Source organism: Ornithorhynchus anatinus, chromosome 19 (assembly GCF_004115215.2).
Source record: "Ornithorhynchus anatinus isolate Pmale09 chromosome 19, mOrnAna1.pri.v4, whole genome shotgun sequence".
Classification (NCBI taxonomy): Eukaryota; Metazoa; Chordata; class Mammalia; order Monotremata; family Ornithorhynchidae; genus Ornithorhynchus; species Ornithorhynchus anatinus.
This window is the reverse complement of record NC_041746.1, coordinates 12,535,157-12,554,823: the sequence shown is the minus strand read 5'-3', so window position 1 is coordinate 12,554,823 and position 19,667 is coordinate 12,535,157. Positions and strand designations below refer to the sequence as shown.

Sequence of the window (19,667 nt, the reverse complement as noted above, 5' to 3'; positions counted from 1 at the left end):
AGTATTGAGCTTCTCCTAGTTATAATTCAAGGAAGAAAGTATTTCTTTTGTCAGAAGTGGTGACATTTCACAAATATACCAGTAGAGGACACAATTTTCCCATTTTCAAATTTCTGAATAAAGAAAATAAATTTGGTTACAGTGTCTCTTTTTTTCTTCCAGTTAGGAAATTAAATATAATTACACAACAACACTCTTCTAAGTCTTTTTAAATTGGCATACAATAATGTTGACATCAAAAATGAAAATTGATTCAAAGCACATTTTTGTGGTGGGGTAGAAAAGGAATCAAGAATAAAGAATTGTATTTTAAGAGGAGAAAAACAACGTAGAATATATCATTACATGCATATGATAATGATGGTATTTGTTAAGCGCTTACTATTTGAAACTGCATTATTTCTGTGAGTTCAGAAGTAGCATGGCCTAGCGGAAAGATCCCAGGCCTGGACATTAGAGGGTCTGGGTTCTAATACCAATTCTACTACTTGTCTGCTGTGTGACCTTGGGCAAGTCATTAAACTTCTCTGTGCCTCAGTTCCCCTGTCTGCAAAATGGGGATTCAAAACCCGTTCTCCCTCCTACTTAGACTGTGAGCCCCATGTGGGACCTGATTATCTTGTATCTAGTACAGTGCTTGATACAATAGTCAGTGCTTAACAAAATAGGACAATTATTACCGTTCTTCAAGTGCCAAATTTAATTTACGTGAACTTAGTCAAGAATCTGTCAGAGTTCAAGTTGTCATTTATATTTTCCTTAGGATTAAAAAATTATGCAAAATGTATAATTACAAAATCCTTAGAAAATTAAAGGAGAGTAAAAATAAGGTTTGCATGAAAAGAAGCGAATGTAATGAAAAAGAGTAAGAATGTGACAAGTCCGATTCATTTCATGGCTCCAAAAGTAAATAACATTTTATTCAAACTGCCTCACTTTCTTCAACTGTAAATAAGGCCTAAAGTCTGTTAACTAGTTAATTTAAAGATCTCGAGAGGTCCTTGGAAATGGGAAGAGTATCCTTATTATGCAAGGACTAATTATCCAGACCCTTACCCTCGCCTCTTTCTCCTTCCAGTTGTTTGACCTTTGGCAATTTCACTACTCGTTAACGTTAGTTGAAAAAAGGAAAGATGAAAATCAAATCAGACAACTTCACTGCTTGTTGAGCAAATCAGGGGAAGCAGTTTGAAATACCTAGATTATGTATGGATTCTGTTCATCCATGTTAGCATTGATTATTGAGAGCTGATTAAATGTTAGGGATGATCAGGCCCATCTCTATTTTACATGTGGAGATACTGAGGCTCAGAGAAGTGATGACTCTCCCAAGATCAGACCATCTAAATTAATGGCAAAGCTGGAATGAAAACCTAAACCAACTTCATTCCCTGTCCAGTCTTTACAGGAACCGGCAGCTTGCCCTTCTAAGCTTGAGAAGACAGAGTGGGTGAAGTACCTGTTGGTGTCGAACATAACTGGTCAGAACGTAAGTCGATCAAAATCCCGAGAATTGTCCATTACATAAAAATAAGCAATTTGTTTCTTCCTGTTGCAGTTTTCTTTAGCCCTCAAGCTCCCCTCATCTTAATTCTCTTTATACACCATTATTTTCCCCACATGAAAGAAAAGTAAACCACTGGGACAAGCCCTTACCTCTCTCTGTTTCCCAGTTTGTTGAGGCTTGGTGAGGAAAGTCGTTTTTCAGCATTTCACTGCAGCAGGAAGGCCTTCACTGTTTCTCTCCTCATTACCAATGAGAATGCTGCTGATGAGAATTTATTCACTCTCAAGTGCCATTTGTTAAGCACTTATTATGTGTCAAACACTGTACTAGGTTTTAGGGTAGATACAGGATAATTGGGTTAGACCTAGACTTTGTCCCATATAGGACTAACAGCCTAAGAGGGAAGAAGTTGAATGACTTGTCCAAAATCACACAGGCAAATGGCAGAGAAAGGATTAGAATCCAAGTGACCTGACACTCCGACCTGTGCTCTTTCCACTAGGCCAAGCTGCTTCACAAGTATTTAAGAAACATAAATCAGTATTTGATGCCTTCTTGTACTGAACAAGGTGGTGTGAAGTGGGATCAGAAGACTTCCCCCTTAAGGAACTCACTATCTAATTCTGGAATGACAGAAGACTTCAATCAAGACGAGTAATGATTGTTCAAATGTGGGCCTAAGAATGATCCATGTAGGGAAGGTGAGCATTGGTTAAATAGGATCTGGATAAGAGTTCTGAAACTTTATAAAGAAGCCTTCTTGGATGAAGGGGTCTTGAACTGGAGAAAGGATGGCTGCCTCTCTGTGGTTGTTGGTGTGGAAGATCTTTGCTGCTACTGCAGTCCCAGGTACCTCTATGAGTTAGGGAGCTAAGCTAGGGAATTGATGCTTCCCAGAGACCAAGGAATGTGATGGGGTGGGGTGGAGTGGGAGGCAGCGGTTGGGGTAGCCTCACTGTTTGCCCTCCATCGGTACTCTCCCCTGCTTGTCCGCTGTGTGACCATGGACAAGTCACCTAGCTTCTCTGTGTCTGTTACCTCATCTGTAAAATGGGAATTGAGACTGAGCCCTAAGTGGGACAACCCGATGGCCTTGTATCTACTCCACCGCCTAGCACAGTGCTTGGCACGTAGTAAGCACTTAACAAACACCATAATTATTTTTACATTGTAAGCTCCTTGGATATAGAACTCATGTCTTCAAACTGTTGGGATCAGTCTAACACTGGTGTACTCTCCCAAGTACTTAGTACAGTGCTCTCAAATACTTTTTACTGATTGACCTAAGACTCTAGGACTGTTGGGCAGAAGCAGTCCTCTGGCAGTCACCGAGATCCCGACATATCTTGGTTACTGTAGGAAGCTGTAGGCATATCACCTCTTCTACCTGCTCTAGAAATGTCTCAGGAGTGTTGTCAGTTAAAAGTCAAAGCCTGGTGAGGAACAAGTGAGTATGGGTAATCAGGTGAGCTCAACCTCAATAGAGGATGTGGGCAGAGTAATTGGAGCGGGTGAGGAAAGACAAAGCATTGGTGAAAGGCCAGTGGGAAATCGTGGGAGTGTCTGCTGGAAGGGAAGTGAAATAGGTGGTCTGAGGGATGAGTGTCAAAGATAATATCAGCAGCAGCTTTCAGGATTGATTGAGAGCAGAATAAAACTAGGGAGAAATCAGGGGAAGAAATGCCCGGTCTAGATGTGGTGATGCTGGGATCACAGAAGAGATATAAGCAAAGGAACAGTTAGTCCACAGCTACCTCAAGGGAGTCTTTCCCTTCCTTTAAATGTACTGATTTCTGCCCAACCCTGGCCAAGATAAAGGTGCTGTCAAACTTCTGAGACACCGAGGCTACTTGTTAGCCACACTGAATCCATCCTGTGATGCAAGGTACAGTGCTTGGCACATAGTAAGAATTTAATAAATGCCACAGTTATTATTATCATCACCGTCAGAGTCCGTTGTGAAATGCCAAGTAATACTAGTAGCTCGTCCCTCTAGACTGTAAGCTTGTTGAGGGCAGGAAATGTTTCTGTTATATTATTACACTCTCCCAAGTGCTTAGTACAGTGCTCTGCTCAATAAATATGATTGATTAATAGTAGTAATAGTATTTATTAATGCTTACTTTGTGCAGCGCACTGTACTAAGCACTGGGATCAAAATATCCACGTGAGAGTTACACAGTTCCTGGCCTTTATAGGCACTCAGTCTAATAGTAAGGTGAGAAAGAGTTTGGCCACAGATAAAGTAGGAAAGGTGAAATAGAAATACAAAACATAAAAGTAGGGAATCTAGTGAGTCTGGCGGTAAAGAGGACTCACTGGGGCCTGTAGTAGAACCTAAGATAGCAGTTAATGGTGGTGCCCCAGGGTGGGAGTGCAGCAATTGCTCTGACTGAATGAGCAACTCCTAGAGTGGCCAAAGCGTGCCCTGCATCTTTGCAAGGTCTATATGCATAGTGTTTGTTTCCTCCCTCCTGTTCTGCCAAAGTGGTAGTTTTCGGCCATGCACTGGATGCAGTGCATAACATGCACTGTGTATAACAGCGTTTACATGCATGAGAAATGCTCCCTGCCCACAAAATACTTGCATTCTAATAGGGGACACAGCTAGCTAGCCAGAGAAACCTTTGTGGAGCTCAGCAGTGAAAGTGGCAGTGCCTTTGAGTCCCTCTCAACAATTCTGATTAGGGGCAGTCAGAGAGGGACTCTGGAAATGGCACCTGCCCAGTCAGAGGGCTTTCCTCTACTGCTTATATTGATCATGCTCTTTTCAAACTGCCTTGCCTTTGGGAAGGAACTGGGGGTCTGGGCCATCTGTGGGAGAGTGTGGGCATGATTCATCCCTTGCTCTGCTGCTTGAAGAAACCAAAGCCCACCATTTGGATTTTAATTTTTATTGTTTTGCTTTCCACTTCAATGGGACCATAACAACAGAAAATGTGTAAACCAAGAAACAAAAAACAGCATAAAATAGAAGAGAAGCTGATCTGTTTCTCTGCTATTCCTGAGAATCAGGGCTGTGGTTTGGTTTTGAAGTTGGGGGTTGGTTGTAGGCCCTTGAGTGTAAATCAGGAAATTTAATAAACTCTACAGACTGAACTTTAAAGTACATAAGATTATATATATGTATGTATCGTTAGGAAACATCTGCAAAAATGCACATAGGTTGTGAATGGAAGCCCTAAGTTTGTATTGATGCAAAGTATCCAAATTGCACTGTTAACATGTGCTTTGCTTTGCTTGTTTGCTGCTGTTTGTTTTATTTTTTTTTCTTTTGTTCAGTTCGAACAGTGAGAATAGTCTGATTTTTCACAGTTGGATTTCCTCCAACTTACTATTTGACTTTGCTAATACTAGTAATAGCCATTCCATAGTGTAATGTCAATCCTATAGACAGATGGTTCCCTCCCCAACTCTGACAGTAGGCATCGTACGTCCCTATCCAGGCCAAAAGATTCCTTCTCAAGAACCAGACCTATGTCCCATTCCTTCCAGTGTGTAATGATTCACATGCTTATAGTGTTGGTTTCACTGTTGACTCCCTAGGTGGCCTCGGGTAAATGGTTTACTTGCTATGTGGTTCAAACTCTCCAATAGGTGGATCCCTCACCCCAGGTGGGGAGAGACAGGGGATGCAGCCATAGTGATCATGATGCCAATTTGCATCGTGTTTAATAAGGGTCACCTAGGGGCTATGTAGATTCCAGCATGCCTGTGACCTTGAATCTCCCATTTGTTTCTTTAATGGTATTTGTTAAGCACTTACTACGCATCAAGCACTGGTCTAAATTCTGGGGTTGGCACAAGTCAATTAGGTCAGGTTGCGGTCCCTGTCCCATATGGGGCTCACAGTCTAAGCAGGAGGGAGAACAGCTACTGAATTCCCATTTTGCAGATGAGGAAACTCAGCTACAGAGATGTGAAGTGACTTGTCCAGGGTCATCCAGCAGGCAAGTGGCAGAGCTGGGATTAGAACCCAGATCATCTGGCTCCCAGGCCTCTGCTTTATCAGGTCATATTGCTTCCCATCTAATTCCAGAAGATGTGGAGGGAGGGATCCCTGTCCAGCCATTATACCTGGAACCATAGGTAGGTATCTGAAATGTAATGGGGAACCCTGGTTTCTTAGACTGCTAAACCCCCTCAATATGCAGTAACTTCCAAGCCAGAGGGAATCCCTGTTGTGACTCCCAACCCTCAAGGAAACCTATCAAACTGGGATGGAGTCAAGGAGGTGGTTTTCAAGAATATCTGATATCGCCCCAGCCACGTGCCAACACAGTTCTACACAAACATAGTACCAGTCATGAAATAGACTAACTCAGTACTGAAATGGCTCATTTAAGCCCAGATGAATGGCAAATCTAGTCCCCAACAGTGTCTTGGGGCTAATGAGGTCCATAGCAGGTACCTGGATTAAGGGGGAGAAAGCAGTTGTGGTTTTAGGGGTTCAGAATTCCCAGCAGTGTGGACATTGGGGTCCCATGGCTAGCAGAGGGCTCAGTGGGGCAGGCAGTGAAGTCTGATCTTCAAATCCAAGCTCTGTTGGTAGAATTAATTGGATAATACTGTATCTGAAAAGTGCTTTGATTTTCTCAGGGGAGTATGCTCTAAAAATGTAGCTGCAAATAATAATGAGAATTTAGTAATGATGCTGATGATGATGTTGATTTTTAACAGCACCTCACTCATTGTTGGATTCTCCTCCCTGGTCTTTGGGACCAACACATTTTTGTTCAGTTTTAATCAGGAACAGATGATGATTGCACAAACTGTGTATCTGCTTCCTCTCCCCTCCACACGCCCAGTATCAATCTCACTATTCAGTCTGGGATCCTGGGACCCCAGTTCATTTAATAGCAAAAATAAATTGCAGGTATCGTATGCTGAAGTGTCAGCAATACCTCTTTTCTGGCCTCTGAGCCAGTGGTGGGTAAACTGTGCTCCATCAGAAATTTTAAAACTGCCCTCGATATCCACAGGGTCCCCTCCAGGAGCTTCCCTTCAGTACCTTGGGCCATTTCAACACCCAAGCCTTGCCCACCACTGTAGTAGAGGTGTGGGTTGCAGCCCAATACCTCTGCCCCAGGGCCCACATGTTGCCTATAGGCCAAAAGGTTGGCCCACCCCTACCCAAAACCCAGACAAAGATGGTAGTAACCCATGTAGATAAGAGGTCTGAGTGGTTTGGGGAGTTTCAAGAAAGCCTGAAAGGGAGTAGCAAAATTGGCAGATAGTTTGAGAAACTATTCCACAGGAGAACGTGAAAAGAACGGAGTAGGGAAAAATAGGGAATGGGACAGACTCAGTAACAGTCTTTAGTTTATGGAGGCATGTTGCACAGAGGCAATGAGTAACTTCATTAGCCTCAGATTACAAACCCAGAGAAAAGGACAAGAGGAAGTAAGATTATATTGCAACAGGAAGACCTTCCTGACTGTTGTGAGGTGCTGGAGCGCATTTCCAAGGGAGTGTCAAGGAGGATGCTGACATTCTAAGAGCCTCTGCTGAATTTCAGCTTTGACCAAAACTGTTGAAGATGGAAAGCGTGACCAGCTGCCCCACTTTGGCTGGGGACAGTCGATTTTATCAGGACTCCTCCCAGGCAGCAGTAGGATCCATTATATCTCTGTCTCCAGCTATGGAGATGGGAAGAGCCCCAGCAGCTGCCCACAGCAGAGAGATGGAGAATGAGCTGCCTCATCCTAGGGAGCAGGCTACACTTCTCTTGGGGCTGGGATAGAGAATTCAGTGATGACCAGGGCCTGAGCTCTTTAGGGACTTCATCAAGCCCTGTTCCCAGCTTCTCCCTCCCTTTCCTCCCCACCCCATCACCTCTCAACCTCTCCTGAAAATCCCCCCTCCTGCTGTGATCATCTGATCCTGCTCACGCCCCTTTGAGATAGACCCTTAGTAGAGTCTTGCCCTCTCTGGGGTGTTCCTCTGGGAAGGGCTGCCCCGTCTAGTCTAGCTGGGGGTTGGGGGGTTGAACATTCACACATCACCAGAGTGGGTTCTCACTCCTTGGGGAAACCCTGTAAAAAGTTGGGGAATTAGCATTTTCTGATTCCTCTAAGGAGAGGAGTACCAGGACAGCTGGGTCTACAAAAGCTTTATGAACTTGAAGGAAAAGTTTATTCCCAACAACACAGTGGGTATTAAAATCCTCCCCTGACCTACACCAATGCGAAAAATTTGTATAAACACTTCTCCTGGGTGAAAACAGGAACAAACTCTAAAAATCTGTATGAGCTCTCTCTCTGTACAAAGAGATTTCCACTGTGTAGTTGTCAGGTGAATAGTTTGTTCTGTAGCTAGAAACCTGTCTGGCTGTGCCTACACAACTTTAAGGAGAGACATGAGTAATTATCCTGAAAATTTTTGCCTCATAGTCCATCTGGATCATTTAAGTAAAAAAAAAAAAGCCTCAATCTTTTACTCCCTACTAAGTGTATTATCCAGATGATTTCCACAGCTACCTATGTGACCCTGCTAATGTGGGCACTACCCCTTTATCTGAGTTGTTTCCATTCTTTGCTCTCAAGGAAGCATTTGGCTGCTTTGCTTTCCCAGACTTCTCCAGCCTCCTCTCTGGCCTCTTGCCCAGCCCCCCACCGGATGGAACTTTAAGAGTCTTGCCCAGCTGGACAGACCTTGATGCTGTGAGTACCCTGTTTCAGGCCAGAGCAGGAGCTTAGCAAAATGCCAACCTGGAAGCTTTCCAGAGGGCATTGCTGGGGGCATCACAGGGAAAATTGCACATGCACAGCAAACGTCCTGCTTCAGCCCCCCTGGGCCACTTCCATTTGGGCTGGATTCACTTCTGAACTGTGTTGCCAGCTGGGATCGAAAGTGGACAAGGCAGGGTTGGGAAATCCTGGGATGGTTGGACCAGGGAGGACTGAGCCGTACCCCAGCCTTGAGGGTGTCTGGAAAGAATTCCAAGGGAGTCGGCTTGAGTCTGGAGGTTCTGGTTCCAAGCTCCTGGGAGTAAATCACATACACTGCCTTAGGAGGGGACAGCAACCTGATCAGGTGATTGGTAAATACTGCTGAGTCATTTTTTCCACTTTCTGTGGGCCTCTTGGGAGAGTTCAGTTTGGGAAATTATTGGCAAGATTGCTAGTTGGGAAAGGAGGAGATGGATACAGAGATACAGTGGGCTTTGTCTAGCTGCTTCCTAAGAAAGGCTTAAGGAGTGAAATTTTGAGTCAAAACGTTTCCTCTGCTACCTAGTTTTTGAGTTGAGGAGCACCTGACTCCGAATTGGATTGTTTCCATACTGGTTCAGCAGAGATTTCCAAAATAAGGATATGAGATTGAAGGGAGTAGAGAAATGACCTAGACCCATTTTCAGTTCATGTTTGGTTGAGCTCCTGCTCTTTTGAATGGCCAGTCTTGCTGTTTGGGATCATGGAGACAGAGTCCCAGAAGATGTAGGCTCTAGAATTCATCTTCCTCCTTTGGGGGTGGCAGGTTCTGGGAACTGTGCTGGGTAGCCGCATTGCTTTGCCCCTAACTTTTGGGCACTGCCAAACTTCCCCACTAAGTGGTGGCCAGTCTGGCAGTGGGGGAGGGGGAAGCAAGTACTGGGGGGTGATGGGGACCTATGTGCCCCATGTCTCAAGCAGTCCCTTTGCCTGACGATAATTACTGTGGTATTTGTTAAGCCCTTTCTATGTGCCAGGCACTATGCTAAGCTCTAGGGTAAATACAAAATAATCAGATCAGACAACAGTCCCTGTCCCAAACCGGGCTCACAGTGTAAGAAGGAAGGAGGTTAGGTATCTTATTCCCGTTTCAAATATGAGGAAACTGAAGCACAGAGAAGTTGTGACTTACCTGAGGTCACACAGCAGGCAAGCGGCAGAGCCGAGATTAAAACCCAAGTCTCTTGACCGCCCCCATCCTGTGTTCTTTCCACTAGACCACACCACTACTGCTAACTCAAGTCCCTTCCTCCTCTCCTGGATGTCACACAACTGAGAGGCTGGACTGTACCCTTGAGGGTGGGATCAGTGATATATACCCACAGTCCAGAAGTAGAGACCAGGATTTGACAGGTTGGGTGGTTTCCCCAGAGCTTTAGAGACTTTTGCTTCACTGCAAACCAAAACAGTTGAATCACTGACGTCAGAGTGCCCTGTTGGTTTTGGGAAGCCAGAAGATAGGTTGGCTCAGGCAGTCACACTGTGAACCTGACTCAGCCCTCCTCTGAACTGGAAGAAGCACCTAAGGGCTGCAGTACAGTGTCCCACTACTTCATAGCCCAAGGCTTTAGGACTCAACAGCGGGTCTTAGGGCATCAACTATCCCTCTAGACCTAGGGATGGGGGAAGGTCTGAGGCAGAGATGGGTAGGTAAAGGGAAGGACTGACTAAGGGGATATCCAGGCTGGAGAACGACTACCACCACGGGCTAAGGAGGCACTCGCCTTTGCCCAGTCAGTCATTCTTGTGCATCTGGAACTCGGGCAAGCTCCAGACCCTATGCCCGGGGTCCGTGCCCCTCTCCACATCCTCTGAGATGGTCTTGATGTCGCTGGCGAAGGGGAAGATCCGAGAGCGGCCCTTAAAGGAGGTCAGAGACAGGCTGGTGCGGGGTCTGGTGTTCCACTGTTTTGTCAGCTTCTTGGCTTCCTCATCCTCTTTCATTTTCTCCAACACCTCTTGCAAGACGGAGTGAAAGAGCCGGGACAGCTCCTGGACTTCCGGCTCATACTCAGCAATCAGCTGCCGGAACCTGGAGTTGGGGCAGGGATTAGGTAGATAGTACTTGACACGGACTAATGGCATTCCAGGCCTGGGCGTGGCCGTGAGAACTCATCATATCCATCCCCCTGTCTCCAGGAGAGGCCTGGGTCATAACTAACCCTAACCCTAACCAAAGAGAGGAGAATCGCTTTTCAAGCAAAAGAGCTTCCACAACGTGTCTTGGTCATCCAGGCCATAGCCCAGCACCCTGCTCCTTTCCGTCTAGCCTAAATCCCTCATGCTGTAGCTTAAGACAGTGGTCTACACATGGTGGAGGTAATCAGGATGGACATCGTCCTTGCCCCACATGGGGCTCAGAGTCTTAGTAGGAGGGAGTAGGATTTAATCCCCATTTTTCAAATGAGATAATGAAGGCACAGAGAAGCTAAGTGACTGGCCCAAGATCCCACAGCAGACAAGTGGCAGAGCCAGGATTAGAACCCAGGTCCTCTGTGCTCTTTCTGCTATGCCACTCTGTTTTTTTAATTCTGTTTATGCCTCCTCATTCCAATTCTGAATGCCTCCCATTCTGATTATTGCCTACTTTCCTTCCTATTTAGACTGTAAGTCCTATATGGGACAGGGATTGTGCCTCACTTGATTTTCTTGTATCTGCCTCTGTGCTCAGTACAGTGGTTGGCACATAGTAAATGCTTAACCAATACTACTGTAGTAATAATTACTATTCTCTAGGGAGGCCTGCGGCCTAATCCAGTGTTTGCAAAATCAGGTGCTTGGAGAAGTTCCTGAATGAATGACTCTCTTTTCCTGCCAGTTCTCTAGAAGGAGAAAATGTATTGGGCCAGCACAATAAGTCTGAACAGTTGGTCTTCTTCATCAGCATGGCTATAACTCAGTATCTACCCCAACCCAGGGAGATAACCCCTAGGCAATTTTAGAAGAGAACCTGGACTTATGTAATACACTTAAAAGACATTTCCACCAGGCATAGGCTTTAAAAACCCTTCTTTTTAACAGAGTTTCGGAATTAGAACATTTGGGCATTTGGCAGCCCTGACGCAGAACTACCTGAGGATGATGGGGCCACAATAAGAAGGATGGATCTTGGTGCACGCGTCCTCTAGCTGGAGCCGTTCACCTGGGCTGATGTCGTAGGAGTTCTTGGGCTGGTTGACCAGCCAGCTGTAGTCCACACCTGTTTGGATCTTCCTATATTTGTTTTCCCTTTCTCGCTGCTGTTTCTCAGCTTGCTTGATCTGCCAGCTGAGCTCAACCATGAGCGTGTCAGACATCATCTCAGCCGGGTTCCTCGGGGAGGGCCTGCCATGGGGCTCGCTCCACCTGAACCAAGAGGCCAGAGACATGACTGTCTGGGCCTGATCCTTCACCTGCAGGAGAGGGGGAGGAATTCAGATGAAAAGGTGAATTCACATTTCATTCCCGCCAAGCGCAGTAGTGCCAGGGACAGAGCTATGCCCCTAGGCTGCTTGGAGGGGGGAGAAGCGGAGAGGCAGCATAACTCATCTTGGTTTGTCTTCACACAATAACTGGAAGGAACTCAGAAACTCAGGAAGTCTCTACACACAGCTCTCCTTTGCCCAAGGGACCCTGGGGGGAAATAACAAACAAATACCCAACCTGAGCAAAGAGCTTGACGTGGCAAAATGCTGATGTTGGGCCTTTCCACCCTCCGTGCACTTATGTCTCCTTCAGGGCCTGCCCTTGGAGCCCTTTGAGCTGTTAGTTGGCTGCTTGGGTTCTCCCGCCTCAGATGATGATGATGATATTGATGTTGATGGAAAGGGAGCTGGTGGATATTAAGTTTAAATTTAGAAATTGAATAGTATAAAAAACAGAAAACAATGGAAAAGAGAAATTCCAGAACTGAAAAACAAAGGCTTTTCAGCATCATCAAACTCATTCACATCAACAGGCATAAGCAGAGCAACCAGTAATGTGCAGTGGAGAGTTCAAAGTAAATCTGCTCAGGAAATAGGTGGTGGACACTCCATTTTCTGGAGAAATCTTTGTTCTTTCTCACAGGCATAGATTTCAGTCAGATACTCACCAATCTCAAGCCTTCCAAACCTATCTAGAGGTTTCTGGGAGCAATGGACCTACCTCTAGAACAGTGTGTAGGCCTCACAGAGACTACCACCAGTGAAAAGAAAGATTCGATGGCTTTGGATAGTTAATCACAGCATACAAATATCTGATAAGCTGATTCACATGGACAAATTCAGTGCACTGCATGGATAGTGATGCTGCAACTTGCAGAAAAATCCCTGAACAAATGCAATTTATTCCTCTTCTCAGCATTCAGGCTCTTAGGTGTGTTTTTGCTTATTTATTTTACATTCAAATATTCAGTAATTGCATCCTGGTATTTGTTTACTCCTTCCTGGTAGATCCTTATTCTTCCTCTTGCATGACATCTGTAAGGAATTTTTGTCCATCTGTCATCCCCATTCGGTTACTTGAGGAGGAGAACATGTGTCTGGCTACTGTTGTACTCTCCTATATACTTCGGACAGTGCTGGGCACTCAGGTGCTCAATAGGTACCTTTAATTGATTAATGTATTGGTTTACATGGGATTGGTAAATGAAACTGCAAAGGTCTAATTCCTGCCCAGGGAATGTGCTAATATCAGTCGGTTAATAACAACACAGTTTTTTGCTTACTAAATTAAAGAATTTTTGAATTCACCCAAGATCTAAGAAGTGGTACCTTACTGATTATGCCAGCGTATGCCTGGGAGACCAAATGGATTTACATATCACTGTTACTATGCATGCAACTCAGTACTTCAGCTACCATCCCTGATTTGTCGAAACTTCTAGCAGCAATGGCCAAGTTTTCCAAGCCCTCCTACCCACCCGTGGTTCACTGTCAAGTTCCTGGCGAATGTAGACACATGCAACTGTGCTAGAACAAGAAATTCCTCTTGCCTTTGCTAAGGTGACAACTGATAAAGGAGGGCTTCTTAGGGATACTCTCTGCCAGTCAAGCTTTAAGAATGTGGTGCTTCCAGAAGAAAGATGAGTGCAACTCCAGAATCCAAAAAATACTTTTTGACAAACAAGCACTTTGCCAATCACCACTTGCAGGTCCTCACAACTTGGATGAAAGGGAGGTTTCTCGAAGTCCTTGTCGTGGCAATAGAGAACTAGCTAAGCAGCCTGCAGGTAAGTGGTGGAGTGCCAAGACTAAAGAGATACAAAGCTCTGCAGACCACACTCAGAATATTGAGGGCTCAGAGAGTGAGATGAATATCTAGTGCAAAACAGGTACAGAATCAAGGGCATAAGCATACAGAAGGGAGGACAAATAGGGGAGATAATGCCTTAGTCAAGGAAATCCTCTTGGAGGACCTGTAATTTTAGAAGGGCTTTGAATGTGAAGAAAGTGGTGGTCTGTTGTTCCCTGTACCTCAGTTTCCTCAGCTGTAAAATGGGAATTCAATACCTGCTCTCCCTCCTACTTAGACTGGAAGCCCCATGGGACAAGAACTGTCCAACCTGATAAACTTGTATCTATGCCAATTCTTAGAACAATGCTAGACACAGAGTAAATGCTTAACAAAACCATAATAATAATAAAGGAGGAGGACGCTACAGGCCAGAAGGAGGATGTGGACAAGGGATAGGCAGCAGGATAGATGAGATCGAGGTACAGTGATTACACTGGTGTTAAATGAAGTGTGAGGGCTGGGCTGTAGAAGATCAGGTAAGGTAGGAGTGGAAGAGTTGATCAACTGCCTTAAAGCCAATAATGAGGAGTTTCTCTTTGATGCAGAGGTGAATGGGCAACTATTGAAACTAAAAAACTGCTCTGTTGTTTTTTACATTCCCCAGGCTGAGCTGCTCCTCGTCAGCCCATTTAAAGTGTCCCCAGTGACGACGGCGCCTCCATTTTTCCTCCAGGGATGATCCCACCAGCAGCTGCTTATTAGGTGAGGTGAAAGAATTAGACACACCATTTTTTCCCTTCCTCCCTCTCCCTGTTGATTGCTGAAATATAGGGTTCCTTTTTCTTTCAATATTGCCCTATCCTAGTACATATGTAGGAGGGGGCACCGGGAAAATAGGAATTGGATCCAGGTTCCTGGTGGGATCCTGCAACACCGAAGAGGAGATAGGAAGTAAGGCTTATTTCTCCCCTCTGGCCATGAGAGGACAGAGACCTCTGACCAATATTCCATGTCCCTTCTTGGGACCCAGCCCAGCAAATAGTGCTGTGTCCCATCTCAGTGAAAAGGCATTGCAGCAGATCCTAGGCATAGAGATGCCAAACTTAGACCCTCCATTGAAATGGACCCATAAAGAGCTGGTAAACAGCCTTCCCTCTGGGGCCTCTCCTTTGCCTCCCCAAAGTCTCTCCTCTGCACCCCACTCAGCCCACTGTGTGGTTTTTCCCTTGGCTCCTGGAGGTGGGAGTTCCCTTGTGGGAGCACAAGACCCTAACTTCCCCTTCGGCAATTTCTGTCTGGGTGTCTTGAGGGGCAAATGATCCAACAAGTCCAATTTGTTCTTTCTGAAACCCTTGTACACTGACAATCCTGAATGAGGTACACTGTACTTCAGGCACAGGGTGAGCACAGACAAATTTCACATTTTCACCCACTGCTTCCTCTTGTTCCCACCCTGAGGTTACCGGAGCTGGGTCCCAGGGAGGAACCTGGGAAGATTTGCGCTTATCCTGCTCCTGGTGGAGGAGCTGGTGTGCTGGGACAGAACCAAGAGGTTGGAAATAGGAGGTGTAGTCATCAGGGAGAGGGACGAGATCATTGGTGAAAAAGAAGGGGTCTGGCTCGTATACAATACAGTCAGCTAATCTGCACCTTGGAGAGTCAGCCATTCCTTCAATACCTAAGGGGAATTGCACTTAAAAGTGAGAACCGGTTGTATTAAAGCCACTGTTTCCAGGGCACAGATTTCTTTAAGTGGTTTCTGCAGTACTATCTAAACTATTCTTCTCCAGGCCTTACCAAATAGATCTGCCATCAGCACCCATTCACTCCCCTTTGTTGTCACAAATGAGAGGTAGAGAATGTAACAGTCACCCAATACCCATTTCCTAGCACTCTGCACATAGTAAGCGCTCAATAAATACGAAATACTACTACTAAGGCTGCACTGACTTTCCCCTCTGCACCAGGCAGGGTGAGCCACCGACCCTCTCTGTTCTCCCTCTGCTTCACTTCTCAGCTGGCATAGATGTGAAAGTAACTCAGAGACCTGTTTTTCAAAGTGCCGCTAGTAGTCCTAAACAGGAACAGTTGTGTGTGTGAGAACTGTGGGAGGGGGAGAACAGGAAATTTATTTCCATAGGTATGGTGATGCCTGTCTTACTACATCCCCAGCCACCTCTCCTCATGAAGTCAGTGGGGGCTCCTCTGGTGAGAGAGATAAAACCCCTACCTTCATCCTCAGTCTTTCAAGGACAGAGCCTGTGCCATGAGGGACAGGGGCCATGTTTAATTCCCACCGGTGTATTTTCTCCCAGCACTTAGTACAGTGTCCTGCGCACTAAGCTCTTATTACTACTGCTACCGTGAAGTGCTATCAGTGGCACCACAGTTGAAACGCCCTGAACCTCCTGGGGGCTGTCTTGGGAGTCCGGTGCCGGGATTGGGAAAGAGACAATCCGAACTGGTTCACTTCTTACCCGAGAAGCTGAGCTTGGATGGCCGTAGGTGCTGCCAGGACAGAGAGGGTGTCCTTCGTCCTGGTCCTCTGAGGGGTGAGGGGAGCTCGGGTCCTTTCAAAGAAGCTCTGAAGCCATGGAGGATGTCACAGGCCTTGACTGTCTCCCAGTTCCCAGCTATTTATGGACTCGCCCTCCACACTCCGTCTCACTACCACCTACGCCCTCTCTCTTGCCCTCACGTTCTGAAAAGTTGAGCTGAAGGGAGACCCGGATGGCACAGGAGCAACGGGGCTGCCAAGCTACTACCTGTTACTTCTCTCCTTGCACGGGCAGAGCCTGCAAGGGCTGAGTCACTCCATCTCCCCGATGAGCTCCCAGCACTCCCTGGATCATGAGTGTGGTTGCTATAGAGACCTACCTAAGCCTGTTTAGCCTCAAGGAGTATTATCTGTGGAGGGAGAGTGTCTGATGGGGTGGGCAAGTGGGAAGAGCCGGCTGGGGGATGGGGAGAGGGCCAAAGGGCAGAGGCAGCTGTCACTGATTTCCAAGGAGCTGCCCGGTTTGCAGGTGGAGGGGAAATCGGTCTGACAGGCCGTGCAGGCACAGCCCAGGCAGGAAGGAGAGAGAGCAAGGACAATGGCAGACACAAACACAGAGTTCTCCTCTTTGGGAAGGGCCAAACAAGAGAAATGGCAGGAAAAATGTATTTTTCCTTACCTATTCTTCGTAACTCTTAAAATGAGACCCGATGCGGGTGAAGGACTGTTGCCAATCTGATTATCTTGTATGTACCTCAGTACCTACTACCATGATATTATTATCATTTCTTTGGAGCCCCTGAATAGGGTAACTCAGTGGGGAGGGGGGGATGTGATCTGTTTCTCCGAAGGTCTTTTGAAACTGATCATATTTTCATCTGCCTAAGCTTGGAATAAGCACTCCATTATCCTACTGCTTTACTCACTCACTATGATTCACTCAGCTCTTATCCTCTTTTCCTCTCACTGCAGGCCCTGGGGATCACTTGGGTCCTTCTGAGTCTGCTTTCAGACCTGAGTCACACCCCTCAGACTACACTTGCCTCAAGGTGAGGAGAAAGCAGGTTGTTTACAGTTAAATCACCTCTTTTCTCCACCTTTGCATTCTACTTCAGGCTGATCTTCAGGTGTGTGCGCTGCAGAAGGGATGGCAGTCACTTTTTTTTTTTTTCAGTGGTGTTTGTTAAGTGCTTTCTGTGTGCCAGGCACTGTTCTAAGCTCTGGGTATTTACAAACTAATCAGGTTGGACACACTCCATGTCCCACTTGAGGTTTACAGTCTTAATCTCCATATTACAGATGAGGTCCCTGCAGCACAGAGAAGTTATGGAACTTGCCCAAGGTCACAGAGCAGACCCAGGTTCTTCTGAATTACAGGCCCGTGTTCCATCCACCAGGCCATTCTGCATCAGTAGCCTTCTCAGGCCGCAGTCAAAAAGATCATTCGTAAGTACAGAGGGTGGTTAGTTTTTTTTGTTTTGTTTTGTTTTGTTTTTACTCCCTGATGCCCCCCATCCCTGACTAGGCCAAACTACCCACTTCTACTGGAAGTACCCAGGAGTAAGTAGGTGTGGTTCACCATTGGTTCCCCCTCTACCTAGAGGAAAGGAGCAAAGCTTGGGAGCATTTGTTCTCTCCCACTCGATGTGGGATGTGGTGCAGGGATACTTTGTGTTTCTAATAATGAGGAGCAATGGGGCATCTACCACTCTGGTGGCTGCAGCAGCTGGCATATGACAACCAGGTAGCTCAAATTATGATGGCTAAAGTTGTAGCGTCCTTTCATGTCCTAGGAAAGGACACTGGGAGGGCAGCCAGCGGTGCAAAGTTAGGGAAACTTGGGCTGGCAGTTAAGACCCCAGGTTTCAGAACCAGGTTGGATTTACAATGAGAACTTGGGCCAGTCACTTAGCTTCTCAGAACTTCTGTTGTCCTCACAGCAAATGGAGATGGTAATTATTGCCTCTACCACATCCACATGGGAATGTAGTGGAAAGGAAGGATATAAAAGCTGTAGAAGTGCTTTTAGTTCAGGCAATCAATGAATAGTATTTTGTAGAGCCCTTACTCTATGTAGAGCACTGTACAAGTGCTTGGGGCTACAGTCACCCAAGGTACTGTATTACTTCCACCAGCTTTCTCTATATTTTATATCAGCTCTCTCTGCTCGGTATTTCTCAGCTCACACTCTTGTCTCAAGCTCACCTTCTAGCTGTGTCCCATTCTAAACTCTCCTACCAATAACCTCTTGGTCATGCTGTTTCTCCAGGCTAGATCTTCCTCTCTCTGAAAGGCCACCAGACTACAAATCTCACCTTCTTCATAGCTCCCTTAAAATCCCCCCTCCTCCAACATACCTTCCCTGATTAATTCATAACACCTCATTTATATAAGTGGAGAATTTCCATTTGTATACGTTTATGTATTTTACCATTTTTGAACGTAAGTATAATTTTATTCATATATTTGTATATGTGATCATTCAGCTACTTCATTCTGATATATTTGCACAACATAATAATAATCACATTTATTAAACACCTATATGCCAAGGACTGGGATGGATATAATGCCATCATTTTGGATACAGTCCCCACCTCATACAGGACTCCTGCTGCCAGAATTTGTAAATCCTTTAGATTAGATTGTAAACTCCCTTCAGGGAATGTGTTGTTGCTTCCCTTGTACTCTCCCACGTGTTTAATAGAGTGCTTAGTGCTCAGTAGGTGCTCAATAAATACCACTGACTGATTAGCTGTACTGAATTATTGCTGTTGCAACAGCAAAACACTTGGGACTTTTCAGACTTCTATTGCTCTCCAGAACAGGCTTTTTTTAAAATGGTATTTATTAAACACTTATGTGCCAGGCACATGCTAAGCATTTGGGTAGATACAAGCGAATCCAATTGGACACAGTCCATGTCCCACATGGGGCTCACAGAGTTAATTCCCGTTTTATAGATGAGGTAACTGAGGCACAGAGAAGTCAAGTGATTTGTTCAAGGTCACATAGCAGATGAGTGGCAGAGCTGGGATTAGAAACCAGGTCCTCTGGCTCACGGGCCCGTGGTCTATCCACTGGGACTCACTGCTTCTCTAATAGTGTCTTTGTGATTTCCAGGGCCTTTGTAGGTTCTCAATGTTGTGTGGCTTGGGGCCTCTGCTTCTCAAAAGACACAGGTAATCAAAATAAGTTGGTGTCTGTTAGATATTTTGAGCTCCCCAGAGCCTACAGGAGCCTACAAAGTCAAGTAACTATTTCTATTATAACAAGTAACATGGACAAACGATTTAAAACACTGGAGTTGGGATTCAATCTCTCTGGGGGTGGATTCAAACCTCCCCCACAGCTGAAATTTCTATTATTACTGTCAGTAATATAATGAACAGGCACATAAAAGAGTGAAATTCATAATATGCCCCAGGCATCATACATCAGATGTAAAAGGCAGAATCCCAGGAGCAATGAAAGTGTAATCTTCCTTTGAAATACCCTCCCAACCACCACCCTACCACCTAATTTCCAAACACCAAATTGAACTCTGCTGAAGAAAAACAAATAATATATTTCCCTTCCCACTTCTCGGCCCTCTTTCTCTGAGCAGTTTGCTCAATGAGAGTTTACAATTTGAGTTGATAGCAATTTGATTTCATTTGCCAGAGGCTGCTTTGTGATCATCTTAACTGAGAAATTATTTGTTCTGGGGAGGGATTTTTTTTTTTTTAACATTCATGAAAACCACTGAAGTGTAATG

At 45.5% G+C, this 19,667-nt stretch overlaps 1 protein-coding gene and 1 long non-coding RNA gene across 2 annotated transcripts; one reads left to right on the top strand and one right to left on the bottom strand.

Moving 5' to 3' along the window:
• The first annotated feature begins 596 nt into the window (after nt 1-596).
• On the top strand, nt 597-14,162 carry LOC114805708. The gene is made up of 3 exons (XR_003753730.2): nt 597-1,489; nt 2,010-2,208; nt 14,078-14,162. It is a non-coding gene; the product is annotated as an uncharacterized LOC114805708 (long non-coding RNA).
• Nucleotides 9,774-11,585, bottom strand: RD3 (RD3 regulator of GUCY2D). The gene is made up of 2 exons (XM_001509400.2): nt 11,290-11,585; nt 9,774-10,249 (listed from the first exon to the last, which is right to left on the bottom strand). Exons 1-2 carry the CDS (start codon nt 11,583-11,585, stop codon nt 9,952-9,954), a joined length of 594 nt encoding a protein of 197 aa, XP_001509450.1. The 3' UTR covers nt 9,774-9,951.
• Nucleotides 14,163-19,667: the final 5,505 nt, after the last annotated feature.